Source organism: Haliotis rubra, unplaced genomic scaffold (assembly GCF_003918875.1).
Source record: "Haliotis rubra isolate DU_JTF1 unplaced genomic scaffold, ASM391887v1 Scf449, whole genome shotgun sequence".
Classification (NCBI taxonomy): Eukaryota; Metazoa; Mollusca; class Gastropoda; order Lepetellida; family Haliotidae; genus Haliotis; species Haliotis rubra.
Window position 1 is genome coordinate 129,456 of NW_025767134.1, and position 21,319 is coordinate 150,774.

A 21,319-nucleotide genomic window follows, 5' to 3' on the forward strand; every position below is an offset into this window, starting at 1 on the left:
AAAATGTGTTTAGAGATGGAGCCCGTCCTGTGGGCGTCGCATAGATGCCACGCACTGTGTTGGAGCTGAAGTAAGGCCATGCTTTCAGGGAAAAGAGATATTTCATGATTCTGTCAACATGCAACACAGTCATGTGATGCTATCGTCAACCAAGAGCAGTTGGCAGTACTGGTGTACTCTTGTGATAAATTCGTGGGACTTTTGCGTCGACGACAACTAACGAAGTAACTGAAAGTATTATGACTGACGAAAGCGCGAATACTTGTCTTAATTGATTACTTCACAGTCACTGTCTTCAGTTACACTATAAGCTGAGTTTGTTTCGTCTTCAAATTAGACTTTATGCGGCCCCAAGTCATGTTATAATCTTGAAATACTGTTATTGCCATTTTAGGTGTAAATTTGTACGGACTCATTTGTCATTCGTTGAAGTCAAGGCTACATATACTGCTGTAAGCGGCTGTAAAATCTCTTCATAAAAACAAACAAAAAAGACCTGTTAAAAGTCGGCTACGTTTCATATATCCAGATTTTGTACATATTGGTAAAATATGTAATCCATGTTATAACATTAGGCCAAAAGATAAGTACAATAGATGTAATTATTAAGCTAAGACAATCATGGTAGCTGGATCAGGATCGGATTCAGTTAACCATCATCAATACAAATAGAGTCTTTTTATTATAGACACGTGTTTGTCATTTCACTATGAGGATTAAACTACAAACATCAGGGAATCTGATTATATCTTTGGCCAGTATGTTCGAGAATAAATAGAACACTGACTTGTGAAATCTGGAATTCCTAGCAGAACCTACCACTGTTTTTTCAAAAATGTTTACAAATGGTAATACCAAATGAATATGTTAGGATTGACAAAATGTACATCTATGTTGCCTAAATTGGTAATAATTTCATTCCAGATGTTTGTTGAAAAAATTTCAGCTCCCGCATCTAATTGGAATTAGGCCAGGTTGGATTTCAACCAACATGTCTCAGACTGAAGTGACTGGCAGTGGGACTCGCAAGAGGAAACGTACAGGCTCCATTGATTTGAATGGAAAAGTGAAAAAAGAATCTGGAGATAAGAACGATGACCTTCTCAGTCATGCTCCTGAGAGTAAGTTTGCTCAACATATATATATGTTATTATCTAAGTTGATATATACAATAATGCAACTGTAGCAGTGCCTGCTGTCATGATAGTAGGTCCAGAATTGTAGCAGTGGTTGCTTGTCTTGATGGATCTGTCAAGATCTGGTTTAGAATTGGTCTTCAGCAACCCATGCTTGTAGTAAGCGGCAAGTAAGGGGATCATGTGGCCAGGCTTGGTGACTTGGTTGACACTTTTATCCCAAATGTGTTGATCAATGCTCATGCCATTGATCGCTGGATTTTCTGGACCAGACTCAATTACTTACAGTATGCCGCAATATAGCAACAGATATTGCTGAGTACAGGGTTAAACATCAAACAAACAAACTTGGTTTGATAACCTATTTGTGCTTTTATTTAAGTGTTGTTTAAGAATGATTATTTTATATGTAAAATGTTGAGCCAAGGATTTGGTTCACGTTGACATTTTGAAGAAGTAATGATGATAATTGCTACATAGACTGAAAGTACTTGACTGATCCTGTCATTTCAAGAATAATAAAAGTAAAGCTGTACATCATGTAAACTCCACGTTTTATATTACAAAAACAGTAAACTAGATTTATACCACATTATTTATACCATGTAAACTTACAATGAAATGACAGATGTAACAAACTGTTTAGTCCTGGCCTCTTGCTGTATAGTTTAAAACGAACTATGGTAATATAGCAAACTACAGTTCTTTGATTTCATTGAAGCTGTTGTTGTCAACATATATTGTGATGTACATATAATTTATCACAGAAGATCTGATTTGTTAAGTTTTTTCTTTTCATGTTGTGTTGACAGGTGTGAAGATTGTAGACCTGGTAGAAAATAGAGCAACAGAAATCATTGCATTGACAAATCATGTTGATAAGATTGGAGGGACAAAGCTTGTGTCACAGCGTCTCCCTCGTCACATGCGACGGCGTGCCCTCAGTCACAATATACAGAGACTACCCAGAAGACTGCGGGAGGTGGCCGCTAAAGAGGTCTTTATTTAAGTTACTACCTTTGGTGCACCAGTGTAATTATAGTATAGGGCAATATACTTCTAATTATAATGACAAGAAGAATTTGAGTATTTCTAATGTGTCAAATCCACATCTTAAAGCACTACATATTATTACCCTGGCATGTAATGCAGAGGTATACAGTTGAAATCTTGTCTGTCCATCCATCAGTCAATCCATAATCATTTTTGGACCACAACTCTGGCAACATTCAATACTGTTGCTTTTGCTATTTACAGCAGGATTTTTCTTGCTTTTCATGGAATTAAGAAATGCGTTCAGCATCAGTATTATCAGTACTTGGCAGATATGTCAAACAGATACTGGGGCGGTGGGGTAGCCTAGTGGTTAAAGCGTTGGCTCGTCACGCCGAAGACCCGGGTTCGATTCCCCACATGGGCACAATGTGTTAAGCCCATTTCTGGTGTCCCCCGCCGTGATATTGCTGGAATATTGCTAAAAGCGGCGTAAAACTAAACTCAGTCAGTCAGTCAGTCAAACAGATACTGAAGTGGTGCCTTTGTTATTTGCATATTTTTGGCAACAATATTTGATTCCTGTTTCCATGAAGGTGAGTTGCTGCTAGGTTTAGTTGAAGTGAAGGAAAAGTCATTTTCAGAGCGGAACAAAAAAACTATTCAACATTTTTCATGCAAACTTGGGACATGTATTAATCAAGTGGTGCCTTTTGCTATTTAGGAATTTTTAGAAAATTTATTTTTTATGGTTTCATGTCAACAAACTTGACTTTAACTCTGTTCATATTGGTGTATTTGTACAGACCATATCACTGATACTACCAGGTATTCTTTCTCCAAATTATGCCCACACACAGACCGGGCTGTGAACTGGTGTGTTTGCTATTTATATAGTTTTAGAATTAATATTTCTTCCATTGCCATGGCAACATGTTTGACTTTGACTCACACTGGTGTACCTCACATAGAAATGCAATGTTACTAATTCCAATTCAATGGTATTGTTTTGACTCAATAACTGCTCTTGTACTTGTACTTACATTAAAGGAGAATACGAAGGAAAACAAAAGTTTTGATATATTGTGAAGGATATTCTAAAAGTCACCTTCCGTGATTAAAATTAAACAAAAAGTTTGTAAAAAATAGCAATAAAAACACAATAAACATACTTGTATTTCCGCCTATTACGGAAACACCTGACAGTTAATGAGCAGAAGGGGTATCACGTGACATGACGTCATATGTGCCTGTTGCTGATGGCTTCCTCTTCAATTTTACCTTACAACTTAACAGTGTCCATGGATTCTGAAGCAGTAAAAGATGTTCCTGATGTCATTTCTGAAATGGATGTTAGACGTATCAATACGATCCGGTTTTACATCTTGCAAGACAGTCTTCCAGTGAAGATGAAGAAGAAGAATCAAGCGAAACGGAGGCATCGCCATTCTCTTCCCACAGAGGTTACTTGTCATATCTTCCTACGAACCTCTGTTCTAATACGGCCCTTTCATGGTGCGAGTGTTCAGGATTCTTGATTGGTTGCAATCAGATTTAGTTGTGCAATCAGCGACGTTGTTTCAAAAGTGATCATTCGCAAGGCCTCGGTAATTTCCATATGCTTCGAGAAAACTAAACCTCTTCCCCTGCGCGATGCACAATCGTTTCTTCTAGACAGAACTCAGTCATGCTGTGGCGGATCAGTGGCGTCTCCATCGCCCTCGTTGACAAGGGACACGCTAGCCATTAAACGTCTTGTGTGTAACATCAACACAAGTCCCCGGCAGCGGAGGGATATTTGTGGCCCCACATTTGTTTGTGTTAGTCAAGTTGAATCTAAGTCGATGTAACACGTGTTCTGATTGGATAGAAAGAAGGGAGATCATTCGTGTTGCGATCTTCTGCCGCTAGGGGATTTTACGAGAACCGGGAAATTTGGCCGTATTAGAACAGAGGTTCGTAGGAAGATATGACAAGTAACCTCTGTGGGAAGAGAATGAGGCATCGCTTGAGGTCAAAATAAATTTTAAAATAGACCATATAATTTAACAAGAATACTATTTGTCAGCAAAATGTGATACAGTTCCAACCAGCAAACCCACCCCTATAAATATATGACCAGTCCCTAAGAAATTTTTTTTTTGAAATGTGATTGCAGTTCCTTTTGTGTCAAATGGGTGACTGTAGAGTGTCTGAGATTTTTAAAAATAATAATTATGCTTCAGACTGGGGAAAATAGAAATTATCTGCTACAAAAATTACACTGGAATTATTTTGTTGAAAAATATTAGGATCCTAGTTCTCATTAATAATGTATCAAGTCTCCATCCAATATCCCAGCCTGGTCGAGCAGAGATAATATACGCGACGCAGATAAGTTATTCCCCGAAAACTAGTGAATTATAAAATACTAGTCAGGACAATGTATGTTTCCCTAGTTTTGGGTTATCGAACTAGTTATGGTACTCGGTCATAGCCTTTGAATGACATTTTGTCAGCCAATGAGAATACAGAACAACTACACACTACTGACAAATAGCAAGTCTTGTGCCGACGTGCGTAATTGGACAAAATGGAACACAATGAAAGCAACAAGTACTTCATGATTTGCCATCGTATTCGGCAATGTTTCGGGTAGACTGCGGCATTTAGGGCTCCAAACCTAAAAGAACGTTATAGCGAAACATTTTCAAGCTTATGTGAAATCTCTCACTGATTTTGATAATATATATCTCATGGGTACCAGTCGGACTGTCCCAGCTACAAAATGCCCCAGCAAATTTGGTCATTCATTCTAATTTGGTCAATTTTTTTTTAAATGATTAAATATATGCAGTAAAGGCATAGCTTTTGTCAACTTTGATATTAGGTTCTTCATATAAAAGTTATTAGGAAGTAATATTTCTAAAAATGTTCCATTAGTAAACTCATAACTATGTATATACTTTTATGTGAAGAACATAATATCAAAGTTGACAAAACTATGCATTTATGGCCTATATTTAATCATTTTAAATTTATTAAGGCATTTTGACTACCCCCCTTGGGGAAATTTGAACAAAACTCTGGGGCAATTTGACCAAATTTGCTTGGGCAATTTGTAGCAGGGGCAATTCGACTATCAATCAGACTTTAATCTAATTTATGTTAAAAATACCACTGACAGTAAGTTGTAACAGGGAATGATGGAGTATAAATGAATTTTCGTGGGTACTTCTTCATTCTTCAGCCGGGGCGGTGGGGTAGCCTAGTGGTTAAAGCGTTGGCTCGTCACGCCGAAACCCGGGTTCGATTCCCCACATGGGTACAATGTGTGAAGCCCATTTCTGGTGTCCCCCGCCGTGATATTGCTGGAATATTGCTAAAAGCGGCGTAAAAACCATACTCACTCACTCACTCATTCTTCAGCCTAGCTTTGGGATATTCATACCCCATGTGTGCATGTCTCTTAAATTTCATATACGTCTGACTTGGAATGATTGGAGCATTTCTCCTGCCTAAATCTGTCTCTTTTCTCGGAAAACGGAAGAAATGGTGGCTCTTTCCATTGTTCGATGATTCCGTGCATCCCCAGGCAATGGAATACACCATCGTACCATTTACATAAACGACAGAAACAACAAGATTTGTACTGCTGTAGCGCTTGTTCTTTGGCAATATGGCGGACACTTGTCACATATGACGCCATGAGCGGAAAGGTCACGTGAGTTCCAGCGGAATATGCATAATAAAAACATCATAAACCATATTTTTGAAATAACAGAAACTGTTTTTTCTGATGAAAACATCATAAACCATATTTTTGAAATAAAAATTAGGGTAACATGTGTTCTGATGACTTTATCTTTCACCCAGCAAATGATTGCAATTGTCTAGTATTCTCCTTTAACAATCTGATGATTTATACTGCCCAACCTGCCATTTGAGGCACAATTATGATCAACAGTTGCTTTAACCATCCAACTCCTCCATGGTACCAAACTTTGCCTGACTAGTGATCTGTTTACAGGACCATGTAGCACATTACACGTGAATTTGTAGACATTTCACATCTCATCAGCTGAACTAAACTGTATGAGTATATGAGGAAATTTTGTTTTGTGTCCAAGTTAGCTTCTGTTAAAACCTTCATAATATTTAAGACAGTAGGTACATTATTGTTCTGCTTCTTTCTTTCTAAATCCGACCTCTGGGTTAGAATTGGTTTTCAAGAACTCATGCTTGTCGTAAGAGGCGACTATCGGGATCGGGTGGCCAGGCTCGCTGACTAGGTTGGTGCATGTCATCGTATCCCAATTGCGTAGATCAAAGGTCATGAGGTTCAGCACTAGATTGTCTGGTCCAGACTTGATAATTTACAGACCACCGCCATATAGCTGGAATACTGCTGAGGGTGGCGTTAAACAACAACCAACCAACCAATCTTTCTAAATCCAGGACAAGAGTTAACACTGCTTGTCTAATTCAACTGGCAGATTGAGCGGACTAGTTCCACAAAGAAACCAAGCAGGAAGCACAGGCGACGACCCAAGAACTTGATGTCTGAGTACCAGCGCCGTCAGCGGAGGGTATCTTGGCTGGAGACTCATATTTGGCATGCCAAGAGGTTTCACATGGTAGAGAAATGGGGTTATCGGCTCCCTGATCATCCCAATGACAAGAGCATGAGAGCCTGTCACAGGGCAGCAGATAAATACTGTCTGTTGCAGGTAATTGGGCAGCAATGTAGAAGCGTAACAGTTACTTAAGTCAGCTCTTAATTACCCAAGTCACAAAATATGAATGGGAATGTAAAAACAGTTTCTCCTTATATATTCCCTTCCTTCTGTCCATTCGCTTCTCAATGGGAACGATTTCTTTCAAATCTTTTTTAAGTTAGAGAAATGAGATCTTCACAAATCTCAACAAGTTTTGAAAATTTGTCTCTTTTATTCATGTTTACAGAGTTATGGCACTTGTTCCACAATTTTGAACTTGGGGTGCATACTTTGAGGAATGGGGACAGCAATTTTCAGAAGTTATATGATGGAAAGTTTGCATTCATGTATGAGATACTTACAGGGACCAATTGTTAGGCTGTAGCTGTTGTTGTCCTTGTGTTGTAGGATGTCTCCTATGAGGGCTGTATAGAGATAACAGGCCAGGAAGAGAAGATCAGACTCTGTCTGTCACACTTGGTGTCAGACCAAACAGGTAAAAAAGTCACAAGTATTTATTAATGAAAGATGTGCAACAATGAGATGTTATGGCTTGTTTCCATCCTAAAATAAGTAGACATAAACTATTACCTCTATTGTCAAAATGTCTGCCAAGTACAATCTCTTGACATTTCAGTTTTTACAGGAAAACTTAAGATAGCCTTCTCTGCATAATAAAACTGCAAGATGTAAACGTGTGAATGTAACAATATTCAGTCAGTTCTCCATAAACTGTTAGACCTTGTGCTGCTTATACAGGATTCCCAGCTCCCAGTCTGATAATGAATAGAGGAAGGGCTGTTCAAAACTGAAAAGACATACATTCCAGTGGCTATACAAATTAAAGTGTTTATCCTCTGTTTGTCAGCCTCTATGGTCTACTGGTCTGTGGTTCCATTCCCAGTCATGTCATACTTGTCCTTACCCTGCATGCCACAGAAAGGACAAGGACTTTCCAGTTAGAGTCAGCATTATGTCTGAATGAGCTATATATGTTGACAAGTACTCTGTGGACAAGCCCTATAAACTGACATGGGTCACAACCAAACACGTCTATCTGAAAGGACTTGAATGCCATTAAACCCAATTTGACATGTTTATTGTCCATATATTGTCACCTTCCCTGACTTTGTTGAGGATGATTGTTTCAGGGCCTACACTTCTCGGCAAGCAGTATGTAAAGGGAAGCAAGTGGGGTGAGACTGTTATGTTTGGCCTTGACCAGTATCCACACCATGCTATTGGCCGTGTGTCCTTCCTGTGGAGACCTCCACAGTCGGAAGACAACACAGAGAGACAGCTGTGGCTGTGGTGTCATACAGCTAGTTTTGAGAGCATTTGGCAGGAACTAGTTCAATCTGTGGGTCTAGAATTTGATGTAAGTTCAAAAAGTGAACAGACATCCTCGCAGAAAGACAAAGAGGAAACAGATGAGAAAAGTGAAAATACTGCCCCAACCTGTGAGAAACCTGACCTGAGGGATCTTCATTTTGATGCAGGTGGTATCAGACTCAAGTCTTTGAAAGATGGCCTGTGTAAGTTCCGTCTTACTGGTCAGACGTCACATGCGATAGTAGCTGAGGTGTTGCAGGCCAGTGATGTCAGTGTAACAGATAAAACAGGCTCCCTCTGGTGGCAGAAGTTTTATACAGGGGAAGACAATCAGAAGAACTGTGCAGAACAGAAGCAGGTATCTGATTGGCTGAAGAAATATCAGTCAGCAACAGAAGTGCCCCCTTCACAGGTAGTTGTGCTGACAGTACGAGATCCCAGACTGTTGCTACCACCTAAGAAGATAAAAGTAATGCCCAAAATGGAAGGTAACTGTTCAAGTGTATTGGTATAACAGTATCCTCTATGTGCAGGTTAGCGCAGGGCTGGAAGCGTTTGGTATTATCCATTTGTTGTTATCTATATGTATGACTGATCTTGTGGAAATGGTTAGTAAGAGATCAGCTAACATGGCATGAAAGGCACTCTTCATAATACATGGTTTATTAGTGTGAAGGTTTTTGCTTCCCCTTGAATTCGTTTTTACTTTTATTCATCTTATGAAGTGTCTGAAATTGAGCATGATGTTGGCTTTCCATTGTCCTGATATTCATGCTGGAGACTTCCATTAATTTCTGAGTTAATGGCTGTGATTGTCATGTTCTTATTAACATTTCGGTGTGGAATTTACATTGAGTGTGAAATGTGATAGCTGCCTGTATTGTGATGTCTTTCAGTGTCAGTTAGATGTTGTTGTGTGTTACAAAAAGCCAGCATTTCACAGGACCAGGTAGCTCAGAGGTAGAGCGCGCCAGCTTACTGTTGGAGGTCGTGGGTTCAAGTCCTGCCCTGGTCTGAGATTTACGTTTTCTTTTTAACATCATTAAATAATAGTTCATTGCTTAGAGAAGTGATTATCCAGTTCTATTCAAGTTGGGCAGGCACAGTCCACCCTTACTGATGCTGTCCTGGTCAAGACCTCTCCTCTCTGGGATGAAGCTGTACGACAGGAAGTGAAGTCATCCAAGATGGCTGACCATGAGCTGAACAAGAGACGGGGTGAAAATCTTGTGCCAGGTGAAAGTGTGAAACTATCATGGCAACAGCCCCATAGTGACCCTTTAACAGCCATGACATTATGCATGTAATTAGTATCCACGCATTGATATTTTGAAGTTTTCTGAGGATTTGAATTTTTGTGATAATAATGATCTTTGATATGTTAAATTGACCATGGCTTTACTAAATTTTCTGACTTCTAATTTATTCCATTTTATTTTGTCACATTAAAAACGATAAAACTCACCCCAAATAATGATGATTGTAAACTGTTTTTAAAGTGATTCTGTAATGGGAGTTTATTTGTTTCAGGAATGCCAGTAGATCTTGGATTAGATGAGTCCCGAATACCAGTGTTGTTGCTTCAGAGGCCAGGCTACAGGACCACCATTTCTGCTAGCAGACAGCAGCAGCCCAAGTCAGTCCACCAGGGATTTGGGTGTGGCTGGGATGTGATTGTTCCACAAGGATGGGGCACTGCCTTCCACATTGCTTTTGTATTCCGTGGAGCAAGAGTTGGGGGACTGAGAGAAGCCTCAGCTGTGTCTCGGGAAGCAGGAACTCTGCAGTTCCCAGCTGACTTCCCGGACACTGAAGCTGGAAGAGTGTATGCAGCTGAGCAGAAGGACCAGCTGAAGAAGAAGTATGACCGCAACCCTCCAGCCAAGCGACCCAACTATGTGAAGATGGGTGTCCAAAATCCATTCCTATGTCCCTGGTTGCAGTTGGTGGATGAGTGGCAATCTACTGAGGCTTCACAGTCTCCATCTGGTCGGATCTTTGTGTTAAGGAATTTAAGAATGTTGAAGCTGTTGAATGAAGTCATGAGGATGCAGCAAAAAGATGATGGGGCAAACTTGAGCAAACTTGATGCATTTCCCAGAAAGGCTGAACTAGAGGAGTTTGCACTTTCTAATGCTCGGTGTCTAATTCCTCTCCGGATTACAATGCATGGGAAAGGTGTCCCACTGAAGTTTGCTCACATTTGTATCCCCAAGGCGGAAGATTTTGAGTGTCTAAACAAGGACTCTGATAGTGAAGGTCCTTGTGAACCAAAGCATCCTGACCCTGAAGGGGTAAGAAGGAAAAAGGCAAAAAAGCAAAAGAAAAAGTCCAAGAAAACAACAGCAACTGATCTAAAGTCAGCCCTGGCAAAACCATCTAACCCCATGGAGGCAGCTTTAGCCGAAATGCTTGCATATGGAGATGAATCAAAATCAAACAAGCCAGAGAAGGAAAACAAGGACTTCTCTCCAATAAAGGAATTACCAAATGCCAGTTCATCTGTTGAGAAAATGATCAACAGTACAAAACGTCAGATAATTGGCTTTGTGAATGATGGAGACTTTTCTCTGGGACAAGGTCAGGGTCATGGGAAGGCATTCTGCTCCCTGCTTGGTCTTGTGAAGCTAATGTCTGATGTCCCAGCCGGTGCCCCATGTCTTGCATTAGTGAGGAACACCACATCTCTGCAGTACCGCTTTGTCTGGCTGTCAGTCATCATATGATCAGTGCCGATGTTATCTGAGATCCAGGTCTCTTCATGGCTCTGGTCAGGAACTCGACATGCTGTCTTCATGTCAGCCTTTAGTCATTTTGTCAAAGGTTCCAGCATGTGCTAATGTCTTACACTAGTAAGGAAGCCCAATAAGACTATTGTTGCTTTGGCATGTTGTTTGCACCATATTTGAGAGCCTTCTCTGTTCTTAGAAACAAAACTCTAAAATGTAAACAGTTGATATTCAGGTTTTCATGAAGATATAAAACACTTAAGAATATCTCACATGATGTCTTGTAGTAATGATACTACACTTTTGTATGGATCATCTTTTGTTTCTGATACAATACGTGTTTTAAAGCTGATTATCTTTGAGGGAAGACACTTTAGCAAATCATAAGAAAAAACCTGGATGGATCACCCTAACAACTGTGTCTAAATATTTTGACGGAATTGTAGTTGAGTTTTTGTTAATGATATGTTTATATGTTATATCTTTGTTAGGAATTGTTATTTTATTTCTTAGCTGTTATAACACTTATTCAAAAACCTTAATGCTTTCATAAACCAAAACATAATTGAAACGAATAAAGGCTTCTGTGAATACAGTGTGTGTATACTATAATCGCTTAACTTCACAGACCGCCTCCATGGTGTAGTGGTTAGAGCGTCCGCCCGGAGAGCGGAAGGTCGCGGGTTCGATCCCCGACCGCGTCATACCAAAAGACGTTAAAATATGGTACTTGTTGGTCCCTGTCTGGCGCTCAGCATTAATGGGTACAACAAGGACTGGTCGGCTCGGAGTCAGTATAATGTGTCTGAGTGGGGTATTCATGCTTCACTTCGGCATGGTTTCTCAGTGAGCTAGCACTATAAAACCAGCTTAAGTCTGGGCTAGTACAAGCAGCCGCACATACACATACACACGCATGCACCTCGTCATATGAGCGAAATATTCTCAAGCACGACGTTAAACCCAATTTCACCTCACCTCACCTCACCCCACCGCTTAACTTCACAGGGGTGACATGGTTTTCACCTGCTGTTGGTCTATCACTCACTTTAGGTGTGAAGTTGCCTTTGAACTCTCATCCTAAAAGTGATGTGTGTAATGATATCCTGTTGGTGTATGTGTCCCTGGCATCAGCACCAAAGTCTGAAATGTTCACTTTACAAATGCTTTAATGGTTGACACATGTCATCGGTTCCCAATTGCGCTCATGCTGTTGATCACTGGATTGTCTGGTCCAGACTCGATTATTTACAGACTGCCGCCATATAGCTGGAATATTGTTCGGTGTAAAACTAAACTCACTAACTCACTCACAAATGCTTCTATCGTTTTTAAATTGATTGCTACTTGTTTTTCCCAGGATATTTTTAGGTTGTTGAGTGTAGGTAGTCCTCAAAAAGCCTTGGCTCCCGTGGGTCTTGCCTGGGCACATAGCTGGCATAACTGCATTCAAGTGGTGCAACTGCCTTCAAATCTATATGATGTCATTAAAAATATGTTTATATAAATCCTGATGAAGAGAGACGATGTCTCAATATCGCACTTGGCATTTATTACATCTGGGCCAAGTCTCCGTTTAACATGTGTAAGGCATTTGAAATAATTTACTTCTACTACTAACCAAGCCGGATATGGCTTAAGAGTTAACTAATTTTAGAAGAGATTTGAGGGCACGGATGGTCCAGTTATGGAAGGTATTGCTGTTGAAAGCCACAAAACATATGATGATTGCCAATGTAACTATGGCTGATTTGTTACCAGTGTCCCAAAATATAGCTGTGAAAGTTCGCTCAAAAAAACAACTAACTGTTAAGCAGTCTGACGGTATATTAGTCAGTGGACAAACATATATATCTTTTATCTGGTATCAAGTTGCCTGTTGAACAGGGGCACATCAGATTACAAGGAGCGGCCAATCCCTCGTTTAATCACATGCAAGGTGAACAGGTGTGATACATGATCCAAGCACAATCCTGTCCTGATCAGTAAGGTCCCTTTCATGAACGGGTGCGTTGAGGAAGTGTCGGGTCTGGTTACAAACGATAGAGATAGTCTACACCATGGCCTTACTTCATGTCTAGTGGGTCATTTCACAGGTACCCGACTCCAATCGTTGTTACACCAGGCGACTTTAGTCTGTCTCTTGTTTAACGCCGCACTCGCAATATTCCAGCTCTGTGGCGGCGGTCTGTAAATAATCGGGTGTTGATCAGACAATCCAGTGATGACTGATGAGCATATGTAATTGGCATATGAGGTGTCAACCAAGTCAGCATGCCATCGTATCACAATGGCGTTAAAATTTGCTGATAATATTAATCACTGGTTTTTCCAGGCGTGATTGTTTACATGTCTCTTGAATTTTGCTCAATGTTGCGTTTAACAACAACGACCCTGATTTATTGATGTCAAGTGCAGAAACGCCCATGAGCATCTGGTGAAAAGTGACTACTCTGTATTCACCCGGGATAATCTACAACATTATATAGTCTCCCTGCTTTCACCAAGGACAATCGATCACTTTGTGGCGCCAGCGCAGCCAGAGGACGTCATCGTATGTCTCCGTTTAGAAACATATACTGTAGATTAAGGCAGTTTCCAGATAGGTTAGAAGCCGTATATCTGTTCTGTGAAACGCTCTCGTTGCCAAGAACCGTAACAGTGAATGAGTGTGTGACTGACTCATGGTTGTGGCATCATATACAGTTTCACAGTACATTATGGTGAGAGGTAGAAGTGGGACAGGGTCCCGATCCACAAAGCGTTCGTAATATTACGACCTATCGTAACGCTATGCTTTATCATAGGCTTACGAATGGCATAGTGCTACGAACGTTTTGTGGATCGGGGCCCTGGTCTACAGCAAAACCATACTTGTCGAATGAGGCGACTATCGAGACCGAGTGCTCAGGCTACGCGGATTGTCTGGTCAACCACCGATGTTTTGCAGACTGCCGTCATGAAGCTGAAATATGAATGCAGCGTTTACAAACAAACATGGTGACCTGGGTGATAAACTTTGGGCCAGGCAAACCAGCGGCAGATGGCATGAGCGTGGAGTGCCACGGCCCCGCACACCAGTAGGGGCCCGGAGCGAAAACACAGGCAACTCACTGAATCCGGTGATGGGAATCGGTGACAATGTTCAGCGATTGGTTTTCATCATATCCATCGTAATCCAGCATTGTTAATCAGAAGGTTATATCATGACCGTCATCAGGTTCCTGGAATGTTGCTGAGTGCCGGGTTAGACAACAATCGAGTCATGAGGCAGTTCTTGGGATTTGAGTCCCCCTACCCAACCCCTCACGTTGGGTGTATGGTCTAAATTGAAGAAATGGCGAATGCTTGGAACAGTGATATCTTGATAAACAAATGATCTCTATACATTGACAGCGAAATGTGTGACCGTGGAAAGGTGAGGAGGGTGAATATTTGACAGTCCCTAAGTCAGATTATTGTTGCTGAAGAGCAATTCTAGCCCGGAATCTTCACCGCAAATCCAAAGCCTTAGTAACAATCCAAACGATGTATACTCAAAAGTTTGGATTTCGCCATTATCCTTTGACATGTTTTTCTAATATGTTCTTCATCAGAATTGAGACGAGTTCTTGCCTGTCGGATCAAAGTCAGACGTCACTTGGCACAAAGGAGAATAGTTAGTCGTTCGTCTTTCAAACATTTACTTATATAGGTGTATCCTAAAGATGGTCTTCCGAGGATGCTTGGCACACCTCTTACAGTGGCTTCGAACATACTGTCTCCATATTGACAGAAAAAGTGGCCTCTGAAGAACCGAAGAAACACTACTCAAATACTTATATTTCCATTTGAAAAACTGGCATTTTGTTTCTTTTTCCCATCTGTGTTATTATGTGAAATTATTTAAATATTCACACCTTTCTGTTTCGTTTAGGAGTAAAACTAATGTGCCGTTCACCTGTGTTAGTTTCACGCCATGCAGGAGTTAGTGAGTGAACTGGATATAACGCTGCTGTAAATAGTGTACCAGTTACGTGATGACGCGTCAGCTTTGTTGGAGGAAACAAAGAAGTGGTGCAGGTTTCGTTTTACAAATCTAAATAACGATGAACAAATTAACATTGGCTGCTTACAATACATCGTAAATATATATAACCTTATTGATTGACAAGTGATTCAGAATTGTATCGAAAACAGACCACACAAACTCTTTTCTCTGGGACGAGGTCAAGGCCATGGGAAGTAATGTGACAAAATACATTGTATGCATACACTTAGTTTCAATTAAAACATGGGTACAATGTGTGAAGCCCATTTCTGGTGTCCCCCGCCGTGATGTTGCTGGAATATTGCTAAACGCGGCGTAAAACCAAACTCACTCACTCAGTCAATTAAAACAAATATATGTTTAATGGTCGGGCTCTTGCGCGGTGTTGCTTCAAGATGTTTCCAATACTCAGATTTGCTCCATGATGTTTAACATACTCGCAGTAGCTAACTCGATGATAGACTTCCTCGGAGCTGCAGCAGGGTGTTGGACAAACTCGATGGGATCTGGTAACACAATATTAGTTATACTCGGTGCTGCGAACATGATCTAAGACATACTCGGAGCTGCTTCCAACATGCTTGACGCACTCGGATTTGTTATTGGCCACAGGTGGTATTGATTTGAGTATACCTTTGATTATATATTGTTTAAGCTGGTATCGATTGACCTAAAAAGTCTATTGGCTTCCTGTACTTCACAAAATTGGGTTAAAAATTATCAGGTTATCCTTCCAGGTTTGTCGGATGAAGTACCACGCCATGGCCAACACTCATGCTCCTAACCTGAGATCTGAATCTCGTCAGCTTCCTTGTGTTCCACAAATTAACACTGACAGCCATGGTCATTGTTCTTTTGCTTCTGCATGAGTATATGAGCGGGGCTGCCTTCTTGGCATTAAATCTTCAGATCTTCAAGTCTCGTTTGAAAACATCTGTTAACTTACCTATACCGATGACCTCTCTCGCTGAACTGTTTGCAGCTGCGAGCATACATGGTGTATGGAGATTTGCGCTATAGAAATGTGCTGTGATTATTACTTCATACTTGATAATCGCAAATGTATTTGGCATGTGAAAATATTGTATATGTTTGCGAAAAATGACGGGAATACATAATGCCAATGCTGTTGTATACATGTACATATGTACAACAATAATACCCGATCAATCATTCTATAAGAAAAATGACCCGTGAAGGTCCGGGTTAGAATGAACCTTCAGTAATCCATGCTTGTTGTAAGAGGCGACTAACGGAATCGGGGGTCAGGTTCGCTGGCTTGGTTGACACATGTCATCGGTTCCCTTTTGCGCAGATCGCTGCTCGTGCTGTTGATCACTGGATTGTCGATTATTTACAGACTGCCGCCATATAGCTGGAATATTGGTGAGAGCGGCGTAAAACTAAACTCACTCACTATAAGAAAAATACAAGCAACAGCATTGCTTTACGTTGTTATATACCCACGAATATCCGGGTTAGAATTGATCCCCCACCAACCCACTCTTGTCGCAAGAGGCAAATGATAGGATGTGGTAGTCAGACTCGCTGACTCGGTTGATGCATGACATCATGTCTCAGTTGTTCAGACCGATGCTCATAATATCATTCAATTGATTATCTGGTCCAGACCGCTGCCATGTAGACTACGGCGTTAAACAACAAACAGACGGTGTTTTTGCAACTGTTAGATGCCAGTTTGGAACAAGAACAGAGTTCAGGTGCCATGTTTGGAAGAAGTCCATTGCCTTACACCTGTGATTTATACCGTGTTTGGAAAAGAGTTAGTCAATGTTGATATGTTATTAAAAAAAATGAAATAAATATCTCATTTATATATCACATTCAAGGGTAAAAATGGATTGTCAGATGAAAATCTGTTTGGATTTTTTATGATGGAGTTTTTATTAGTATCATTTATTCAAGAGGTTAGAAACCGTTCTAGAAAGTTCGGATAAGGTATGAACACGATCATAAAAACATCTGATAAGTGGGAAATCAACACGTTCAAGAAAAGTGTATTTGATTGTAATTAGACTATTGCAAGGGATGCAGAACGGTGGATCTTCGCCTGTCAAAAATAATCAATGTTTTTAATAACTGTGTCCAGTACAGCAGCTCTGTACCACAACGTCATCATGGCGAGATAAACCAGACTAGGTTGGCAGCTAATTAATGGCTTGGTGGTATAAAGTGTATTGGAAACCTTGGTAGTAAAACGTTGTTGCCAATTATCATTTTGCATGATGTCTTAAAGAAAATCTGAATTGTGGTAGTTTGTGTGTGAAGTTAAGTTAAGATGAGTTATATTGATGAACAGGTTCTTTATTACATTGAGGCGCGACGTTTCGGTGCAGATTTTAACACCGTTATGAAGCAAGTGATGTTCAGTGTTGGAGACGTGTATACAGATATGGAGTAGAGTTTTACAATAGAGCCGATACGCCTGGGAAGTATACACTGCTGAAATTCAGAGGTAAGTGGCGAATGGAGCCAGTAGTGTCAACACAAGCACAGAAGGAAAATATCTGATTGGAGTCTTTGATGAGTATATGGTAAGCTAGGGGTAGCCTTGGTCACGGTTGTTGGATGTTTGGTGTTTTCTTTATGTGGGTAGTTTTTTGGAGTTTTCCGATTTTTGAATCCTTCTTGTTAGTGAGGGTATTGATTTGGTCCCACTGGACAATAAAGACGTTGTTCATCCACATATCTCATCCTTACTTAGTAAATACCACTCAACTGACTGACTGAGTTTGGTTTTACGCCGCTTTTAGCAATATTCCAGCAACATCACGGCGGGGGACACCAGAAATGGGCTTCACACATTGTGCCCATGTGGGGATTCGAACCCGGGTCTTCGGCGTGACGAGCCAACGCTTTAACCATTAGGCTACCCCACCGCCCCGAAATACCACTCAAAGAAGTTATGTGATTGAAGCTGACTTCATATAGGTTGAACATCTATAGCCGCGGCATCGGTTTAACAAGTACCACTGATGCCAATATGACTGGGCAGCCAATATTTGGAACAAGAACCCTGATTTACAGCTGGGATCTGTCATGTTTGGACAGTGCTTTGCAGCTGGGATATGTCATGATTGAAGACTTACATTGCTTAGCAGCTGCAATATGTCATATTTGAGCAGGTACTTTGCTTTACAGTGAGGATACGCCATGTTTGAACACGTTGATTACTTTAAACAGATTTAGGATTATGTACTTCAATCAGGGGAGAAAGTGCAGAGGCACTAATGGAGCCAGCAGAAAGCTCACGTAACGAGCCCCAGAAAACCATGCATGCCATAACGCCAGCACTATCGATCTCAGCACGGGGGTTCTATCATGGTTACATTGTCTGGTCTAAGCCACACTACACGTTTTTGCCAGACACTATCCGCCCGTTATGCACAGTGTGGTTTTCCTCCACTTTCACAGTGACAATGCCTGAGTGAGGTGAACTATCACAGAGTAGTGCTGGAAGGCGTGTGTCGGACTATACTGTTGATAGTGGTCTTATAGATCCACGATCACAATGGTTCTGGATTCTCCCCAGGGCGCACTGTTAGCGGGATTGAAAATAAATGCCAGTTTCATCTGGTAATGTGCTGTCAATGAATTCGACTATCTGTCTTGTTTTCGTGTCACAGTTCCTGTCATTTTAATTTATATTTTCACTGTCTTTGATCACTAAGCCTGGAATAAGCTTTACGAAGACGCCGTTGTTGATATTGTGACGCATACAGGGTCCGGTAAATAGAGCAGCTATCTGGTTGGTCGATTCCCTGGTTGCGTCATACCAAAAGACGTTAAAGGTCACATGCAACCAAAAAATCAAACATAATTAAAACACAATTATCACTTATTCATGACATATAATATACATTGCTGGTTATCAAAAAACATATAAACAAAATTATAAGCCTACAATCGCAAATCAAAAGTGCAATATTTTTTACTTGGGTTTACTTCCCAAGAAACGAAGCAGCCGGGATACCGAACCCAGTCAGAGCGGGTGGGTGTGCACTCAAGTGTAACGGCTGGTTCATTTGCAGATGCCCTCACGGCTCATTGTGTGTGTATATATAGAGATGGGGGTAAATACATGCTCATTTTTTGTGTATAACATTTTGCAATCAACAGACATCATAACATGGCATGTGTTTAAGTATCACACCTGCCTGTCTGTGTAATTACATAATGTGACAGAGACCGAACTCGGGCCATAAATCAATGCATTAGCAGACAGGCAGGCAGGCACACAGGTGTCAATAAAACAAGACATTGAGTTTTGTCTGTGACAACGACATATTTATATCACAGTTAGAAATTCTGTCAACGCTAAATAATGACATTGCTTTTAAGTATCGAACAGAAAAAGTGACTCGGTAAGGATAACGTGTGGTAAAATAGGCAAATGAAATTATATAAACAGTTAATTTACTGTCCTAACATATAAAAAGCTCGCCCCTTTGAGATATCAACAAAACATTAGGAAAATAGCTCACACCAAAGCCTTCACCGAGTATTCACCGGACAACCCGCTTCCAAGTTGCGCGAACCTATTTCACTGCGCACGTGCTATGAGCGCAGCCCAGCTGTTGAAACCACTTGAATTCCCCCCAAATGCTGGGGAAAAATTAGCGAATCGTTTGAACTACGATTTCGCGCGTTTTTTTTCATCGCGTTATTTTTCAACTTCATAAGTTCAAATTGCATTTTTGATGATTTGTTTCGGAAAGTCCATACCGAAAGGTATCAGAATCTGCAAAGTTGTGTTTTACGTTGCATGTGACCTTTAAATTGTGTGTCTGAGTTAGGCACTTATGTTAGAACTGAGGCATGCTATCTCATTGGATTAGCACTAAGAACATCTTGCCTGCCCATGGCACCAAACACATCCCCCTGCATTCCTGATTATTACATAAGAACACACAAAGAATCATCCTGCATGCAGTAATATGACACTGCCACACAAGGAATCCCCTAGCATGCAGCAATATGACACTGCCACACAAGGAATTCCCTTGCATGCAACAATATGACGCTGCCACACAAGGAATCCCATAGCATGCAGCAATATGACACTGTCACACAAGGAATCCCATAGCATGCAGTAATATGACACTGTCACACAAGGAATCTCCTAGCATGCAGCAATATGACGCTGCCACACAAGGAATCCCTAGCATGCAGCAATATGACACTGCCACACAAGAAATCTCCTTGCATGCAGCAATATGACACTGCCACACAAGAAATCCCTAGCATGCAGCAATATGACACTGCCACACAAGGAAATCTCCTAGCATGCAGCAATATGACATGCAGCAAGAAATATGACAACTGACCTGACACACAAGAAATCTCCTTGCATGCAGCAATATGAATATGCATGCAGCAATATGACTGCTGCCACACAAGAAATCCCTTGCATGCAGCAATATGACACTGCCACACAAGAAATCTCCTTGCATGCAGCAAATATGAAAAGAAACTGCCACACAAGAAATCCCTAGCATGCAGCAATATGACACTGACACACTTGCAAGAAATCTGACACACAAGGAATCCCCTAGCATGCAGCAATATGACACTGTCACACAAGAAATCTCCTTGCATGCAGCAATATGATGCAGCTGACCACACAAGAAATCTCCTTGCATGCAGCATGACACTGACACATGAATCTCCTAGCTGCAGCAATATGACACACACACAAGAAATCTCCTTGCATGCAGCAATATGACAATATGATGCAGCAATATGACACTGACACAAGGAATCCCCTTAGCCCTGAGCATGCAGCAATATGACACTGCCACACAAGGAATCTCCTTGCATGCAGCAATATGACACTACACACAAGAAATCTCCTTGCAAGCAATATGAACTCAAGGAATCCTAGCATGCAGCAATATGACACTGCCACACAAGGAATCCCCTAGCATGCAGCAATATGACACTGCCACACAAGGAATCTCCTTGTATGCAGTAGTATGACGCTGCCACACAAGGAATCCCTAGCATGCAGCAGCAATATGACGCTGCCACACAAGGAATCCCCTTGCATGCAAGCAATATGACACTGCCACACAAGAAATCCCCTTGCATGCAGCAATATGACGCTGCCACACAAGGAATCTCCTAGTATGCAGCTCCCCTAGCATGCAGCAATATGACACTGCCACACAAGGAATCCCCTTAGCATGCAGCAATATGACACTGCCACACAAGAAATCCCCTTGCATGCAGCAATATGACACTGCCACACAAGAAATCTCCCTTGCATGCAGCAATATGACGCTGCCACACAAGGAATCCCCTAGCATGCAGCAATATGACACTGCCACACAAGGAATCTCCCTTGTATGCAGCAATATGACACTGCCACACAAGGAATCC

General features: G+C 41.1%; 1 protein-coding gene across 3 annotated transcripts; it reads left to right on the forward strand.

Moving 5' to 3' along the window:
* The first annotated feature begins 29 nt into the window (after positions 1-29).
* On the forward strand, positions 30-11,482 carry LOC124289744 (ribonucleases P/MRP protein subunit POP1-like). Of its 3 annotated transcripts, none has more exons than XM_046726388.1 (8): positions 30-234; positions 925-1,121; positions 1,949-2,133; positions 6,605-6,838; positions 7,235-7,322; positions 7,978-8,646; positions 9,251-9,394; positions 9,689-11,482. In XM_046726388.1, the coding sequence occupies exons 2-8, from the start codon at positions 992-994 to the stop codon at positions 10,882-10,884; spliced, it is 2,646 nt and encodes an 881-aa protein (XP_046582344.1). In that variant the 5' UTR covers positions 30-234; positions 925-991; the 3' UTR covers positions 10,885-11,482. The 3 variants fall into 3 exon arrangements, with proteins under 3 accessions (XP_046582344.1, XP_046582342.1, XP_046582343.1); XM_046726386.1 differs by having other exon boundaries at positions 30-224; XM_046726387.1 differs by having other exon boundaries at positions 30-224; positions 947-1,121.
* The last annotated feature ends 9,837 nt before the right edge of the window (positions 11,483-21,319 follow it).